Below are 19002 nucleotides of genomic sequence, written 5' to 3'. Positions count from 1 at the left end.
TAAAATGATCTCTTTCTCTTTCTTTCCTCAATTCCTCTATGCTATTTATTTTATTCTCCTTTACACTACAGATCAATTTTCACCCCAGTATCCTATGCCTAAACAGAAAAGACATCCCTGTGGGGCCACAGTTTGCTCTAATGAATTCTATGTTAATGTGTGTGTATTAGAGAGACATAGAGAGAGACAGAGAGAATAGGCTTGTCTTTTCAGGAGAACCTGTGGAAATAAAAGAATCATCTCAGCTATACTCCAGTGGCTCCACCTTCCCATAGATCCTACCCAAGCCTTAAGATATACTCCTTTTGAGAAATGTGGATCTTGGCAGCACATGACGACCAGCATCTCCCAGTACTGGCATCATACCCAGGAACTGGTCCCTCCTCCCTGACATATCCCTCAAAAAAGATTAGCTTATGAGCTATTATTAAAGACAGAAAATAGAACAAATATCTAGAAAATGCTCAAAGCATATTGATTTTTCAAAATTGTGAAATGTTAAAGAGAGGTTAAGGAAAAATAAAAGTTGGTTATCTAAAGAACATAATTAATGAAGACAGTGAAATTGTATAAATAGGCAAAATACAATCCCTCTTTCACAGTTTGGCATGATTTTCTTAGCTTATTTTGCTTATGTAGACATAGAAATCTATAATAAATTTTTTTTATCACAATAGTTAACTTCAATAAATAAATGATTGGTTTCTATCCAAGCTTATAGGAATAGTAATCTCAAGGAACTTCATAGGGATTAAAGCTCTGTTACTAAAATTAGAAAATGTATACCAAAAGAAAATATGTTGATTTCAAAACGAAAACTAGATTTGCATACTAAAAAAATGAGAATTATTTTTTAAAAAGTGAATCCACTAGTCAGTAGTCTTTAAATCTGAATTTTCCAAATCTTGAACATTCACTAAGATGAATAAGATTTTTGTGATCCATGATTTATTATAAAACCATATATTCTAAAGTAAGCAGTATATAACTTAAGTTTTGGAAATGTATATAACAATCACTAGCTTCAGGTTAACTCTCAAAGACGGACTAAGTTATAAAGAGATTAAGACCTCCATACCCACAAGATCACAGATATTTGAATCATTGAATTATAAAAACAATATAATTGAAGAACTATATTTTGGCAAAGCAAATATTTGGAAGGATATTAGACTAGGTAAATACTTTTTTTTCTTACAAGGTTTGGCAACAAATGTGATAGGATACATCTGTTTTCTTTACTTTTCAAAGCAATTTCCTAAAATACGATCTCAGGTTTTGATAGACATGAAGGAGAGCTGTATTTTCCAAAACCATACTTGAAAGCATGAAGCTTTGATACAGTGCCCAAGACAGTCTTTTCAACTATTCATATTGTCATATTCTTGTATTTCTACAGATTGGTTACTTTTTTTCTCAAGATCTTTCATTCATTTCTTTTAATGTCACTTTTCTCAGTCTTTTGGTATTCAGACAGCTCAGGAGCACTCTATATGTAAAATGCTTTGCCATAACCTTATGTCAGCTTTGCAAATTTATGACTTGATGGGTTCTTAAAATGTATAGGTGATACAATGAATCAAAGACATACTTGAGGTAAATACATTAGTATGATAATTTCTGCTCTATTGATAAATATCACAACTATTTACAATTCAGTAAGTATATAAACTATTTGCAGTTCTGTGTTGACAGACATCTTGGTGTTGATAGTTGATAGTATACAGAAAGGTCAAAGTGTGGATTGGGTATTGACCCTAAAAAGTAAATGATGTTAGTGATATGGTGACATCAGACTGAAAAATATAACAACATTGACACTCAGATTAATAAAATAAAGACTACAAAGCATTAAAAAAATGTATAGGTGGTTAAATCCGAGAAATCAAGACTCTTCAAGTTGAAAAGCGTGAATAGAATTCACAATAAACAAAACTACCTTTTTACATTTCTGTTTTTAAATAAGTGTTTCATTTTGACAAAATATAATAAGCCTGTGCCTTGAGAATTGTCCCAAAGATGAATTAATAATATATCCTTTGAGCATCTGTCTTTAGGTGAAATTCTACAATTAGAAAAACTCAGTGCCCCATAGGTGCTGAACTGCAATGGAATCCCTTTGCTCAGTGTTCTTCTGCCCAATCAGGTGGAATGTTTCACAAGCACATGGTTTATACAGCTCAAAATAACTTGGGACCTGCGAACTGACAAATGCTCTGGCTTCGGTGGTGACAGGTTGTCCAGCTTCTTGCAGCCATCTTCAGTGAAACTAAGGTTGTTAACTCCTCGCTCTCTATGGACGACTACATTCTGTGTCCAAGGACGTGAAGACTTCCAGTGTTTCTCCTGTCATTTCACCTTCAAGTTCTCCTGGATAATTGGTATCACTGGGGAACATCAGGACTGGAGATTCTCATCTGGATCAATTAAAAAAAAGAAAGGTAATATATGGACTTAGTTCACAAATAGGTTTTGATAATAGAGTGAATATTTTTCTAAATAGGTGTGTTGTACCACAGGCAATAACACAAAAAAGAAATTAAATGTTCTTCAGAATAAGTTTGGAGCGGGTTGATGTCATCCTCCCTGCCCGACCTCCTCTTGAAAGCTGGTACCTATGTGAGACCTAACGGAAAAAAATCATCAGAAGGAAATTGTTACAGATTATATATATATATGTATATACATATATATATTATATACATATACACACATCATATATGTGCGTGTGTATGCGTATACACATTTATATGTATATATGGTATTATTTACATATTAATTTTCTACCATATATTCAAGTAATTGTGTAAAAAGTTATTTCAGTAGAACATCCATGTCCTTAAAGAAAAATAAACATAAAATAATGACTACATAGTTAAGACTTTCATTTTAATTTTTTTATCATGTAAAAGGATATGTCTTGCTAAATTTAGTATTGGGAGATCTGCTCCCTGGATTAATGTACACAACAGCTGCAGAAACAGTCCTACTCAAAGGGCATTGCTCTTTCTTTCTCCCATTCTATCTCTTGCTGCCTTTTCATTTCCATCAGAGAGATACTTGACTGTCAGTAGCAAGTGTTTGGCCTATTACATTGAGCAGTATTAAGCAGTATTAATATTAAGCAATATTAAGCAGTAACTAGGGAAATACCTGATTTTTAAATCACTTTAAAATGTATAGTTAAGAAGGAAGAATAGAACAAATAAATAGGGAGTTCTGGCTGGCCTAAAAGATGACCATCACATTAATATTGTCAGGTACATTAATTACTTTAACGATAAAATTTTAGTTACATTGTAATTGAGGAAACTAAAATTTTTCAGCAAAGAAAAAATACCTAAATTAACTAGGCTTATACCTTTCAGTTCTTCTTAGTCTTCTTTCTAATAAGCTCTGAGCACATTTTGCTTTTTGTCTTAATACTTTAGTAAAGTTTGACATGCCATACGTGTTTAAATCCATCTAATTGCTTTATAATTTTGTTATGTAATACAAGAATTCCAAGAATTCTGATAAATTATAAAAGCTTTTCTTTGGGAAATTTAAAATTTCATGACTTACAATGTAGTTAAGAACCACATTTTAGACATGAGAGAGCTTTACAGTAATAGAGCATGACACATGCAGATAGTCACAGTCTGCATTCACTGCTTTTCCTCTGCTTGTAGCCCTTGGCAAGTACAAATTAGAACTCATCAAATTATTTTTAACACTCTGGTCTTCTCATTAGTATTAGTTATTATTATTAGACAAGTTTATTATTTATTATTTGATGATGATGATGATGATGCTAGTATTTATTATTTAGACCAGTCTCTGAATTATAGGAAGACCCTACACAATCTCATTTCATCTGCTCTGTGACTTAAAGGGGTATATTTAGTGAATTGCTCTAGACCAGAACCTACAGATGATGGGGAATGTTTGCTCAATTCCAAACACTGGTCAAATCAGAAAATGTCATTGGAAATGTTTGATAAATAAATAAAAATACAATACAACATAGCTTATATTAATTTGTGGTTTTCTAAGTCAATATAGCCTGCAGGGATCTGTTTCTGTGTTAAATTCTTTAACATAGAAGTAGTGATGTGCTTATCACTTCAACCTGGGATGACAAGTAGATTTTGTGAGACTGATTACAGAAAAACAATTTCTTTGGTTATTTAATAAAGTAAACATTCAAATCCATCCATATTGGTAAAGGAGACAAATGTGATGAAGACAACTCAATGTTAGAAATCACCAAATGATTTTAAGGCAACATTTCCTTGTTCCATTTGAGATTATTTTACATAAGCAGTTTTTATGACAAAAGGTAATCATAAAAGCAATTTTTCTGGTAGGAATATTCCAAAACTACAAATAATTATCATAACCTCCTTTATAACTAGAATTTATTTTTAAAAAACTCTTACATTGTTTGATTCCTCTCACATGGAGAAGTATTATATGTCATTTAATAAGTACTCATGGCTTTTATTATATTCTTTTATGGATCAATTGAAACCAAAATAATATTACTATGTTTTGTTGTGGTTGAAAAGTTTAATAATGTTCCCCCTTGAATTTTGTTTTTTAACTGTTTCCTTTTCTTGATGGGATGATTTTCTATCTTTCTAATTCAAGTTAAATTGTTGGTTAGTTGGAGAACAGAATTCTACCTGTATAGATAAGAATGGGATAAATCAGATCTACCTTGAAGAGACCTTAGTAGTTTATTCCATCTAGAAAATTATGGAGAGCAGCAAATAGACAGGCATAAAATCACCATTCTTATGTTACCAAGAGTCTGTTTCCAATTTTGTCTGGACTATATGCTTACTAGGTAATGTATAGTCTTGGTTTACCCTCAAAATGTCACTCTGTATAGTAACGGAAGCTACAAGAATGTGAAAATGGCCTTTATAATGGCTATTATATGAAGAGACTTAGGGGATGTTGTGCATCTTCATATGTGTTTTGTCTTTTCTTTAGAAAGGAGAAAATAAATAAAAGTAATAGAATATCAAACATCTGTTTTAAAGGAAATTATAAGTGAAATGATGTGATCAAATTAGAGCATATATTTTAACATTCAATTTTAGAATTTAGATTTATTTCTAGATTGCTCATTATCATTTGGCATGCATGTTAATGTTATTATAATCCATAGAATTCATGTGCATTCGATTAGAATCACTTTACCATAACAATAATAGCACATTTATACAGTGCTTTCAGTATCATAAAGTTTTCCTCCCAACAATCCTATTAAGTAATTATTAATATCCTCATTTTTTTCAAAAGAGGAAACTGAGGCTCAAAGATATAAAATAATGTTGTCCAATACATGTAATAAGTAAGCCTCAGAACCAAAATTTGAATCTAGGTCTCTCCTACCTCCAAGTCCAATAATTTGGTGGGAGTCAGGAAACTTGGAGTACATAAAGCTACACTTTAGATTAAAAAGCTGTCCACATTCAGAACACAGTCATGCAACCTTGATTGTGCACTTCATTTCCTACATTCTCTAAAATACATAAATGAAGAGTAGGACTTGACTTCCTGAGATTTTTTTTATGACACATATCCAGTTCCAAGACTACACAATCCAGCATCGTTATCACTTTCATGTTACACAAAATTAAGGGTATTTTAAAAATCCATTTTAATCATTTAAAATACTAAAGAAAGAAAACATATGGTATTGTTCTTCATTTGAATAATAGGGCTAGAACCAATTTTATAATTAAATGAATTAATATTTTTTCTTTTAAAAAAATTCCTAAACTAAGTTTTTTACTTCTGATAGTTCTTTAATAGTAATAGAGACCTCAACTCTTTGTTTCTTTCTGTGTCCTCTACCAAATCCAATTTTGTTCTTGGACTAATTTAAAATTTTTTTGTCCACCTTCAATTACTTCAGATTTTTCTACAAAGCATAGCTAAAATCATTTCCATGCTTACTACTTCAATTATATCTCTTAAATTAGGGATTCTTAATCTGAGGTCTATGAACATGGTTTTTAAATTTGTTTTCATTGTATTTTGTTAACTATTTTTCTATGTAATTGGTTTCCTTTCTAGTCTAATATTTTAGTTTATGTATTTAAAAATATTTGTCTGAGGAGTTCATTAGCTATACCAAACTACTAAAGGATGCATGACTCAAAAGACAAAAAAGGGGTACCTATCTTAATAGGACTCCTGTTTCCTTCCAAATTAAATTTTAGCAGTGACCTTCAGTATTTTCTGCTACCTAGCACCTCTTCTCTTCACTTATATGTCCAAACCACATCTTCCAACTAGCCAGACTTCCCTTTCCTACCACCCCTACTCTTTCACATGAAGTTTTCCAGATTCCATCAACCCATTAAAAATTCCTTTTTTATTTCGGTCTGCATTCTCTCAATGTTTATACCTTTCCCCCTTTAGGAATGTGATTACCACTTTTCTGCTAGCTCTTTTGTGTTTCAATGCAATTCCCTTGTCTAAATGCTTTAACATGTCTAAATAATTTTTATATTTATCATCTTTTTTTGTCTTATTTACCTTTTCAAATTGAAATATCCCTAAAGGAGGGGACTTTGTAAAGTCATTACTAGATAACTTGACTAGTACATTATTGTTATACACCCTGAATTTATTCAGTAATAGGAACTTGATGACTGAATGACGAAGACATCTCAAACAAAATAGGTTTGATTTTTCTCAAAGTATACTCTGCCTTGTAAATATTTAAATGCTGTCTTCAAACAAACCTAAAAAACAATTGCTTCCATTATGTTTCTATTAGCTAAGACTCACTGTTCAACTCAGCAGAAGTTTCTTCAAAGGACTTGCCAGGACAGTTATGTGGCATGTAAGACTGTAATCTGAATATAAATCAAAAACTTTATTTACTAGACTTCACTGACTTATATATGTATATATTACTTAATGTATATGATGTTACTTAAATGCATAAAAGATTGAGAATAAGTATGTGATTTCATTGGCATAGAGAATTCTTGAGTCAAGTTATTCCTTTTACCAAGGCAGGTTGTCACTTTTTCTGTGATTTCTAGACTGATAGAATGGTCTACAGCAGCAAGAGATTGGATGACTTACTCAGAATCACATAATCAGTATTTGTCCCAAGGTAGATCTTGAGTCTGGGTCTTGTATATTCAAAACCAGCTCTCTGTACCCCATTATGCTATATGGCCTCAAAGTAAGGGCATTAATGTCATTAGAGACCTTTTTCTTTATAGAGAGGGAAGTAACAACTTGATTTTCCCATTTTTGTTGCTACTAATACCACAAAACTATTCATGAAAAATCAGTCTTTCAACTTCAATTCAAGTTTTTAGTAGCCTTTCCCTCTACCCTTCTTTTTAAGCATTCACATTCCCAAGAGAAAAATAATTGTACATCATCCTTCTCTCTAGCAGTATGGTCTCTTCTGAAATTTGGGCCATGTCTAAAAATTAAAAAGTAACCACAAAATGGATCAAGAGCCTAGAAAAAAAAAAAAAAAGATTGCTATATTCATGTAACCTGTGAGGTTTGCCCCAAACAAAATACACACATTTTCAGTCAGTTTCCTTGTCTCACAATCCTTTCTAAAGAAAGATGACTAAAAGTAGATATTTAGAGGGAGTCAAAATAAAATGGTTAACTGCTATTTCAGTGAAACGTTGATTGCATTGCATCAATATGGATGCCTCCTCCACCAGAGGAATTGCAGTCCGTCCCTGAATTATCCTCCTAATCATTATGCCCGGTTTTCCATAAATCCTTCATTGAGTATCTACATCTGCTGGAGGCTATACTTTGGGATTTTTAAAATTTCATGGCTACCAATGTAACATCTCTACTCTAGCATTTCTTAATCATTTCTTAATTTCTCACTACATGCCATCCCATCTTTTTTAGTCATACATATCTTTCATTATGTATTATGTCACTTCTTGGACTCAATTCATATTTGGCAGTGTGATGTAACATACTCATGTCTATCATATGTTTTTATATTATCCTTTGTATAACCTGAATTTTTTACTCTTCTGAGATAGATGCTTGTTGAATGAATGAATCAATGAGACAAGTACGTTTCATGACCTGTAGCTATATACTATCACCAAGAAGGTATTATTGCTACAAATAAACAAAATTGCTTTGACAGCAGGGTGCTGCTTAGATTTTTCAGATATGCTCTTATTCATCTTCTATTCAATTCTGGGCCCATTTCATTGCCTATCTGTAATACCTGTCCAAGATAAATGTAGTTCTGACTCAGAGGATTTGCCAGCCAACTGCATGTTTGCACATTTGGACAATAGACATCCTTATTCTACTGGAGACTGAAGTGTGGATTGGTACTCTGACCTCTTTGGAGTAGCCATAGATCTCACTGATGAGAGCCCACTCTGTTTGTCATCCACAACACTCTAAGGAATCTTTCCATTTGAATTTTGAGCTGGACATCTTGCATAAGGTTGTTCACCAAGTTTATCTCTTTGGTTACCATTCTCAATGAGTCTTATATGACCAAATGAAAGAATGCATTTAAAGTCCTATGCAAATATACGACTATGAAGATGTTTGACATAAGAAATTGTAAAATCCTGCCTATTTCCTTCTCATATTTTCAAGCATTTCCTTATGAATATATATTACTATAGAAGCAGTGCTACCTTAGTAGAAGAGTTGGCCTGAAAGTTGAAGCTTCCAATCTTGCTATGGACAGGTCCTGGCTCTGTGATTCTAGGCTTGTCAATTAATCTTTCAGTGCTTGATACCTTAATGTTTGCTGTCTTGTATTGGTAGAGCTCATTTCTTTAGCCAGAAATTCCTATGCCAATAAAATCACCCATTTATTTCATATTTCCGAAGAGAATCATTAGTTACTCTTTTTTCAGTTACTTGTAAAAATATGTTTTCTGTTATCATTTTGATAATTTCTTTTGAAAATTTCTCCCCTTTTAGTAAATTAATCCTTGATTAGCTTTAAAATTATGCCATCTTCAGCTTAGATTTTCTCTATGTATTTGGTCAGGTCCAGTTATTTTTCTTCCCAATTTCATTTTACTGAATGTCATTTCTATTTCTTCATAACCCATAAGGTATTATAATTCAAACATTTTGGTTCCACTGTCACTGATAATGAGAATAGGTATAATAGACATGAGAACATATTTGTTCCATTTTATATCTATTTTCTATTTTTTTCAGTTTCATTTATAAAAATTCTTGGGGTTTGGCTAATTTGGGTCAAACAACACATTTCCTATAGATTCATTATCCTTTCAATGGCTTTTCACTGTTTTATGAAATACTTATGCTAATAATTTTCCATTGTCCTCCATAAAGTTTTGTAAATGAGTTTGTAATCTAAACTTGTTTCATCCTTATTATCCAATTTTTAAGATCAAGTATTTCTAAGTTAAGGCATACTCTTATGGCCACCTTACTATAGTGGTTGTTTTATATCAGTTCCACCTCTAAGATATGGCAATAGAAACCTTATCCATTTCTCATTTTTCAGAGCCAACAACTTATTTAAATATGTTTGGCTGGAGCTGTTGTAATTACATACAATATCTTAATTGAATGTTGATTTTATTCTTTGCTTTGATATTATATCTAACCTTTGCATTAACAGTCAACATTTTTCTACCCAAAGACTGCATTCAGCAGTCACATTCATATCAGTCTTTTTTGTTTGTTAACTTAAATTTTTGTCATATTGTTCAGCTTTCCACATATCAAGTGCCTCCTGACTCTCTACTTAGAGAAATTATTTTTGATATACAGATATAAAGAAGCTTCATACCTTCTGTGTTCCCTGCAAACTTTTCCCCTCTCCCATTTCTTATACCATGTTATTTTTTTTTTGCAATGTAACACATATGCTCTTCCTCTCACCCCCTACTCAAATTCACAATGAGGGCTTTGAATATTGATATAACAAAGTTTAGAAATTCTTATCAAATTTTTTGTAGAATTTTACTGCTTCTTCATCCTTCCACAAAAGACACTAGTGCTTAAGCTATAATCATCTCCATGATGGTCCTCTTGACAGAGTTTATCATGAATACTTTTAGGTGAAATAGCCAAGTGATCCATGAAATTATGTCTCTTTCTCATAAGTACATAATGAAAGCACTTTCCTAACCTATGAGCTATCTTTCCATTTAGTCAGAAGTTTTTCCTATCTTATACTTTTATTTATAATGAGAATGTCGATACAGATGTAATTCTTTCAGTTATATACAAATCACAAATTACTTGTTGCACAAATAATTCACATATAGATACCAAGAATTTAATTATCATTTGTAAGAGTCCGAAAACAGTATTATATTTAAAACCATTTTTTTTCATTTCTGTGGAAGGGCTGAAGATCATTTTTGTTTTTATCTGCTTCATTGGTCACTACAAGCTGTGAAAAGAGGAAGCAGGACAAAAATTACGATTCTCTTCAAGTATACAAAGGAATGTCATATCAAAGAGAGATTAGACTTATTCTACTTGGTTCCAAAGAGCAATTCTGGGGTCAGTGTGTTGAAGTTGCAGAGAACTGTATCTTGGCCTGATGGAAATAACAACTATTTAATGACTAGAGCTGTCCAAAAGTTGGGTGGGATTTTTTTTCCTTTGGAGAGACCAGGTTCCTCTCTCACTTGAAGTTATTACCTAAAGTCTGACTATTTGTTGGGTTTGGTATCTAAGATATTCTTGTTCATGTATGGGAGCCTTCCCTTCCAAATCTGAGATTCTATTATTCTGTTTAAGAATTCATCAACAAGCAAATAAGCCTCTAGTGATGAAGCTCTCTGGACTTAAATTATTCTCCTGACAGTGTGATCATATTCAGAACTTTCCAGTTTGGTAGAATTTGGCCAAATGTGTGGTCTATTAGTATATCCTTCAAAACTCAATATCATCTTCATGACCTAAGAAGGATATAGAGGATAGCTGGGAAACTTCCAATAAAATTGCCCCTAAAACCATACCAGACACAAAGTTGTATTTTGCCTCTTGAAAAAGCTAAAAGCAGAGCGTATATTGTTATTTTTTCAAAAGATCCCTTTTGGATAAAGCAAATGTGTTGCATGTTCTTTAGAGCCTCCTAAAAATGTAGACATTGGTAGAGCACTCTCACCACATCTTGATCATTGTTATCTAAACATCCACTGACACTAGAAGTGCCTTAAAACAAAAAGTTAAGGACCATCTGAGATCAAAACATAAAGTATATTCAGACATGTTTCAGGAAGAAAATGAGCAATCTCAATCACTAATGCATCCACCTTGTATCCACTTCTAACAAAACTATAGATTTCCTTTACCATTCACTCATCAATGCAGAGATCCACTATATATCCATTTTCTTTTAAAGAATATTTTGCGACAAGTTTTCTAGGTTGATTGACCCTCAGTTTTCATGCTGTTTCTTCTCACTAGACTCACTAAGGTGCTCATTTATTCATTTATTGACCATGCAAGGGGTAGAGTGACCCCATTTAAAGTATTCTATAGCAGGGATTGTTCCTGGCTTCTTGCTATGGTTATTTCCATTAAATTAATTAGCTTCAGTCTTAGGTCAACCACTCTAAGAGCATATTCAGATATAAACAGTGAACCAAGTGAAGCTAACAAAGCATATTTTATTTAAAAATGAGAAGAAATTTTAGAATTGGCATATTGTTTGCATATAAATGAGTATTTTTCTTGACCTAAAATTTTGTTTTCTTTATAGGGTTAAGGATTTCTGCAGCAATTATTTATACTATTAATTAACACAGTAAATCCTTTTTTTCATGGATCATAAAAAGTGAGATTAAATTCTAGGTGGCAACTAAGTAGTTCAGTGGATAGAGCCTAGGAAGATTTGAATTTAAATACAGCCTTAGACACTAATTCTGTGACCCTGGTCAAGTCATTCAACTTGTGTTTGCCTCAGTCCACTGGAGAAGGAAATGGCAAACTACTCAGTATCTTTGCCAAGAAAACCCCATGGACAGAACTGACATGCATTTGTTCACAAGGTCACAAAGAGTCAGGCAGGACTGAACAACAACAATGAGATTAAGTTTAACCCATGTCCAGATTAACACCAAATTCTCCATTTTCATAAATCCTGAATTAATGAAATTTGGGACTTTTACAATCCCAACCCTATATCAACAGAATTAAATCCCATTATGCACAAAAGATACAAAGTGGTCAGGTGATGCAGTGGATAGAACATTAGGCAAGACTCCTGAAGTTCCAGTCAGGCTTCAGATACTTCCTAGCTGTGTGACCCTGGGCAAGTTACCTAACCCTTTTTGCCTCAGTTTCCTCATCTGTAAAATGAGCTAGAGAAGAAAATGGCAAACTGCTACAGTATTTCTGCCAGGAAAACCCAAATAAGGCCATGAAGAGTCAGACAGAACTGAACAACAATAGCAAACACAAAGATAGGGACTTGGCCTCTGTTAAAACCATCAGCACAAAAATAACATTCAATCAAAAAAATATTCTTACCAATTTTACTATTGTATTCCTTTTCAGCCATACACAAAGTCTCATTGAACATTATTACTTAGAAATATCCATAAAGCTCAAAATTCCAAGTTTATTTCTTTTTAAATAACTACATTTATTTTCTGAATGGCTACAATCTGAAGTTTATCAGCTCCTGGCCTTCTCTGAAGTACCCTCAGGCCAAGAAAAGCCAAGCTGGTTTCCTCTTGGCAGAAATAAAATGGTTTTAAGTTTCTTAGGGCACCAAGGCCTCACGGAGTTGTTGGGAAGAAATCATTATATAAATCATGAAACAGACCATATGAACATAAGCAATTATTTTTCTTCTTCTTGCCCCTATCAAAGTTTTCCTTTTTAAAATTTCATTTCCTTAGGTCCCTGTTATCTGTGTGACCAAAATTCATCAGCCAATCCAGTGGATGGAGAAATGGCTCTGAATTCAGAAAGACCCAACTTTAAATTTGTCTTCTGACACTTAACTGTGTGATCTTGGGCAAGTCAATCAACTACTATCTGCCTCATTTTCTTCACCTGTAAAATGGGGTTAATGATAAGACTTGTCTCCTAGGGTTCTTGTGAGGATCAAATGAGATAAGAATTGTAAAGTTCTTAGTACAGCGCCTGCTACATAGCAAATGCTGTATAAAAATGTAGCTATTGCTTTATCATCATGTGACAATGGGTGTTAATGAGTTAACATATTACATATACCCTAAGTAATATATTTACATTTTAACTGGACTTTCTGAAGACAAGTACCTCAGCCCAAATAGTGATTCTAATAATGGGAATTTCAGGCACTGGCAGGTGGCTAGAAGAGACAGCAAGAGATAGGTGAGCCATCTGGCACCCATCAAATCATATCTAAAAGTAACTAATATGTGTAGACCAATATGTAGGTCAGCCTTCTATAACCTTCTAGGAATCTGGCAAATTGCCCCCCTCCCCCAAAAAGAACAGACTAGGATGGAGAGGGTTTTATAGTACAGCTGCCAAAAGGGTGAAAGGAGAAGGAACAGAAACAATCTAGTCATGGAATCTTGGGGTTTAAAAAGACCCTACAAATCATTTAGCTTAATCCCCTCATTTTGTAGCAGTTGTGACCCCAAAAAGCAGTAAGTCCAACAAGGTCACTGTGCCAGTTTGTACACAATCAGCATTAGGCTAATTGCTAATATAATGCTTCTCTACTGTATTACAATAAATGTAGATTCAATTTCTAAAATCAAGATTCATTCAAAGATACATTAAATATATAAAAGAAAATAAAGCCTTTAATAAACTCCTCTAAAATTACTGTGCTGTAAATTTGATTTCCACTATCAGAAAACGCTTAACAAAATAGGTTTAGAACTAAACACATTGCATTATTTTCCAAATTAGAAGTTCAGAATTTCTGCTCTGCATCTGTTGGCTACCTTTGCAGAGTATATATTAAGTCTAAGTTTGAAAGTATTTAAGTCACCAGAGCAAGATGAACATTTGTACAAAATAAGATAAGAAGTTTACTTCAGGGATGTATTAAAAGAATTAATGAAACATTATTTTAAAAAGGAGATGGGGGGAAGAGTCCTTGATAGAGAAAATAGAGCTAAAATTAAAATTACTCCCATAAATTTTCAAGCAAATAATTGCCACAATTAAGAAGGTAAGACAATTGAACTATGAGTTATGAAAAAGCTGCTACTAAAAATGATCTTGATGAAGGTCTAGCTTTTCTTCCATGCTACTGCAAACTGAAATTAACACAAAAAGGTAAAAGGAATGAGACTTATTGGCTGGATCCACTCTACTACTTTATGTGTGCAGAAATGATACTTCAAGAGCATAATAAAAAAAAAAAAAAAAACAAACAAGAGGTAGATGATAGATGACACCTCTTCATGGAGGAATAGTATTGCTGTTTTAGGGATCTTTTTTTTTCCTGAGGAGCTTTCCCTCAGTATGTTTGGGTTCCTTGTGTCTTGTGTGTCAGGCCATACTGCCAAAAGTCGTAAACGCAAAGAACACTAAAGGGTTTCATGCTAACTGTTAGAAAGGCAGTAATAACCATGTCCTTGTGAAGACCTTCAATGCATTTTCCTACTCAGATGTTCTTGTGTCAGGAATCATGAGATCAGAAGGCAACATAATCCAAAAGAAATTGTCCCAAATCATTCAGAATGAGTAAATTGAAATGATCCAAGTTCAGATTTGCCATATGTCATAATTGTAATCACAATCAATTTCTATTACAATGGAAGTAAATATGTGGGTTAGAATTACATTTCCTGTCACTATAATTGCATCATCAGACTGTGGGCTCCTTGAGGACTCCTTTCTTTGTCTCTTTCTACATGCCCAGGTTTAGCACAGTAACTGGCTAATAGGAAAATCTAAATAAAAGTTTACTGATTGATTGATCTGAAATACCATATCACAGGATTGTTATGGGGAGTGCCTGGCACATAAATTTAATAAATGATTGTTACTTGTTGACTAATTCATTTCTGTGCTCCCAATTCTAGTAAAGTATCATGTAATTTAAATGTATTTTATAATTTATAAGATCATAGAATTAGACCTTTGGAGTTTCTCTTTGCTATAAATTAGATACCATCACTATTTGATCAAGAAAATGTTTCATTTGGAATTTATGTTCTTAAGAGTCTATTGTATAATATTAAATATAGCCCTGCTAATCCCCCCTAAAATCATCCTGGGTTTTTTTTTCCTTTTTCTTTTTTTCACTTTGTTAGCAGCATGCAAGACGACAACATAGAAGCTTCCACTTCCATATCTCAGCTTCTAAGGGAAAGCTATTTAGCTGAAACCAGGCATCGAGGAAACATTGAGAGAAGTCGGGCAGAGTCTACCCCCAATCCTTTCCATTATGGTAGTCTTGCTGGAGCTGCTGGAGGAGGAGGAGGAGGAGGACAAGATGACCTTCCAGATCTTTCTGCCTTCCTGAGTCAAGAAGAATTAGATGAAAGTGTCAATCTGGCAAGGCTGGCCATCAATCAAGATTCTATGGAGGGCAAAGCTGATGATTCCCAATCTAGAAAACATCTTCCTTCTGATCAGATGAAAAATTCGACTAAATCAAGTTCTGATCTTAACTTCTACCAATATCACCCAGAGACTCAAGCCAACTCCAAAGAAAGTACTCAGGAGACAAAGAAGCCACAGTACAGCTCAGAAACCCAGTCCAAAAAGGTGTTCCTAAACAAGGCTGCTGATTTTATTGAAGAGCTATCTTCCCTGTTCAAAGCCCACAGCTCCAAAAGAATCAGACCCCGCACCTGTAAAAACCACAAAAGCAAGTTGGATTCTCAAAGTAAAGGCCCACAGGAAAACAGTGCCGGCTTTTCTGGTCTGTCCGAAAGACGGGAAAGATCTTCTATTCCCATCCCCATTCCTCAGGACACTCAAGATAATGAAGTGAATCATGCCCTTGAACAACAGGAGGCTGAGAGACTTCAGGAAATTGAACGAGTTGCCAATGAAACAACCAGTGCTGATGTCACCCCGGATTCATCGCCCTCATCTTTGTACTATGAAGAGCCTCTGGGACAACCGCCACGCTTTACTCAGAAGCTAAGGAGCAGAGAAGTTCCAGAAGGAACTAGAGTGCAGTTGGACTGTATAGTAGTAGGAATCCCACCACCTCAAGTAAGGTAAAAATATCCCACCATTTTCGAAATTCGTTTCTTACAATTCCAATATTTCTATTGTGACTGAGGTTGGAGTAATTGGGTAATCAAATTGTTATTTCTAATGATAAAACAAGCACAGCTTGAAGCCTGTATTTACTATCAATATCCATTGAAAATCAGTGATATTCTTTGAATTTGAGAGAAAAGAAAATGATATTATTTATAGCTATGATTTTATTAGGATAAATATTGCAGTTAAGTTATAAGCCAATATAAGGGGTTACTGTTACATGCTTTCAAATTTTGATTATTATCAATTACCTTTAATATTAGGTTAGTGAAATGCTTATCACCTCTAAAAAGATTAATTTGCAAAGAAGCTCCTTTATTCTTTTAAGCCTCTACCAAAAGTACACTTAGTTGACTTTATTTCCTTGATATCTTAATGGCCTACTTCCTTCAGTGGTGATTTAGTACCTAACTAAAATTCCAGGTATATAAACAGAAAATATTTTTTCTTAACTAATGAGCATTTAAAAGAATTGAAATAGTTATAGATTCCATTTATGTTAATTAGTATGCAATATTATATGTGCATATTCATTTATATACACTATGAAATTAAGACATGCATAAAATTTTATTTTATTTTATTATTATTTTGTTGTTGTTGTTGAGGCAATTAGGATTAAGTGACTTGCCCAGGGTCACATAACTAAGAAGTATTGTCTGAGGGCAGATTTGAACTCAGGTCTTCCTGACTTCAAGACTGCTGCTGTTCTATCCACTGCACCACCTAGCTGCCCGCTAAATTTTTATTTTGCTTTAAGAAACGATAGGAATACTGAAATGAGAGTAAGATTTCAATTTTTTTTCCTTTTTTTGCTGAGGCAATTGGGGTTAAGTGACTTGCTCAGGGTCACATAGTCAGATTTGAACTCAGGTCTTCCTAATTTCAGGGCCGCTGCCCTATCCACTATGCCACCTAGCTGCTCCTAATATTCCAAATTTTAAAGGTAATTAATGATTAGATGTCAAATTAGAGTATCTTTCCTTTAGATACTTAACCAATATTTTTTATTGAATTAAAATCAGACTTAAACATGAAGTCTGGCCATTGTTAAATGTTCTGCTATAGTTCAAATATGTTTTCTCCAGAGCATTTTCTCAATCTACTTCTTTAGCAATTCTGACAAAAAGGAAATATTTGGTCTGGCTGACTTGTTCTAAATGAACCCTTGCTAATTTAAAATATACAGCCTTTTATTTTCTGATCGCTTGAAAACTGTCTCTAATGGCCCATTTGAGAATTTTATTAAGAAATCAATTTTAACTAGTTGGAAATTCATCAGACTAACATTATGTACTTTCTTCCCTTTAAAAAAAAATTGGAGGCATTGCTTGTTGATTCATCACAGAAATAACAACATGTGGTAGTACATAGAATTCTGTACTCAAATGAGAAAGACCTGAGTTTGAGTCCCACTTTTTATACTTATTAGCTGCGTGACTTTGGGCAAGTCAATCTGAATTTCAGTTTTCTCAGTATGACCTTGTAGAGTGATTATGAAGCTCAAAAGAGATAATCTATATTATCTAATCTATGTTAACCTATATTATAGATATTATAATCTAAAATGTTTTGAAAACCTTAAAATACTATATGAAAATCAAGTATCATTCTTTTCCTTCTGCCAGTCCTATGACACTTTTCTCTCTTTTTACTACAGTTGCTTAGCAGACTAGCATTAATACCTCCAGCATCTTGTAATGTAGTTCTAGGCCACACTGAATCAGTTTGTTAAAGTGTAAAGGGGTTTAAAAAATCATTGGGTCACTTTTTACAGGAAATAGGCCTGGAAAGTTTGAATGACTTAAACTGAGTTCTTTTGACTAAAAGTTCAGTTCTCTTTCCATTGCACCATACTTCATGTCCTTAGGGAAACCTTAATCTCTTAGTATTACCTAACTTATTTTGGATTTCAATGCTATGTTATCCATTTTTAGTCTATTTTTCACAGTCAATCTGGGAGGGGAAGACCCTCTGAACTTCAGACCATAACAGTCATCCCCTCCCAGAAGTCATAGTTATCTTTGAGAATAAGGACAAACAACAATCTGTGAGTAAGAGCTGCCCTACTGAGGACTAAGTAAAATAGCTAGCTTCCTTCCTTCCTTCTTGATAGACCTTTATCACAGAGTGGGCTGGGCTGCTCCTCATGACATTGCTCAGCTTGAGAAGTGCTCAGTTTACCTCCTGCTTGACTGATTCTGATTTCCAGGTCAATTTGGCCTTTATATGATAATAGGGAGCTAAAGCAAATCAAGATGATTAATTGCCTGAGTTGCACACTTCCTTCCTCTATCGCTTCTTTCTTCCTTTCTTTCTCCCTCCATTTTTTGGAGTTCATAGGCCAGGTTTATTTCTTAAGGGCTAAGTTTAAATGCCCAAAGATCCAAGATCCAACCCCAACTGATTGCCTCAAAGTAAATGTAAACAGCAATTGTCCCAATTTGGGTCTTCCCCTCCCAGATTTATTCTTTTTTTTTTTTAAACTACATAAAAAAGGCCATTTTTTGCTTTCTTTCCTTTTTACATATCTAATCACTGAATAGGCTGTTGCTTCCCTCAGACTTTTCAGTTTGACTATCAAAGATCTTAACTTATTTTTTTTATTAATTTTTATAGTTATAACTTTTTTGACAGTACATATGCATATGTAATTTTTTTTACAACATTATCCCCTGTACTCCCTTCTATTCTGAATTTTTCCCCTTCTTCCCTCCACCCCCTACCCTAGATGGCAGGCATTCCCATACATATTGAATATCTTATAGTATATCCCAAGTACAATATATATGTGTA

General features: G+C 33.6%; 1 protein-coding gene across 1 annotated transcript in view; it reads left to right on the top strand.

Annotated features, from left to right (window-relative positions):
• The first annotated feature begins 2351 nt into the window (after window positions 1-2351).
• Window positions 2352-19002, top strand: part of MYPN (myopalladin) — a 109354-nt gene continuing 92703 nt past the window's right edge. The window contains exons 1-2 of the mRNA XM_074296599.1: window positions 2352-2441; window positions 15240-16157. Coding sequence (XP_074152700.1) covers window positions 15244-16157 — 914 coding nt within the window. The 5' untranslated portion in view covers window positions 2352-2441; window positions 15240-15243. The remainder of the gene's footprint in view (window positions 2442-15239; window positions 16158-19002) is intronic.

The sequence above is a fragment of the Sminthopsis crassicaudata genome, chromosome 2 (assembly GCF_048593235.1).
Source record: "Sminthopsis crassicaudata isolate SCR6 chromosome 2, ASM4859323v1, whole genome shotgun sequence".
In the NCBI taxonomy this organism is placed as follows: Eukaryota; Metazoa; Chordata; class Mammalia; order Dasyuromorphia; family Dasyuridae; genus Sminthopsis; species Sminthopsis crassicaudata.
The sequence above is the reverse complement of the archived record's forward strand: the minus strand, read 5'-3'. Positions and strand labels throughout refer to the sequence as shown.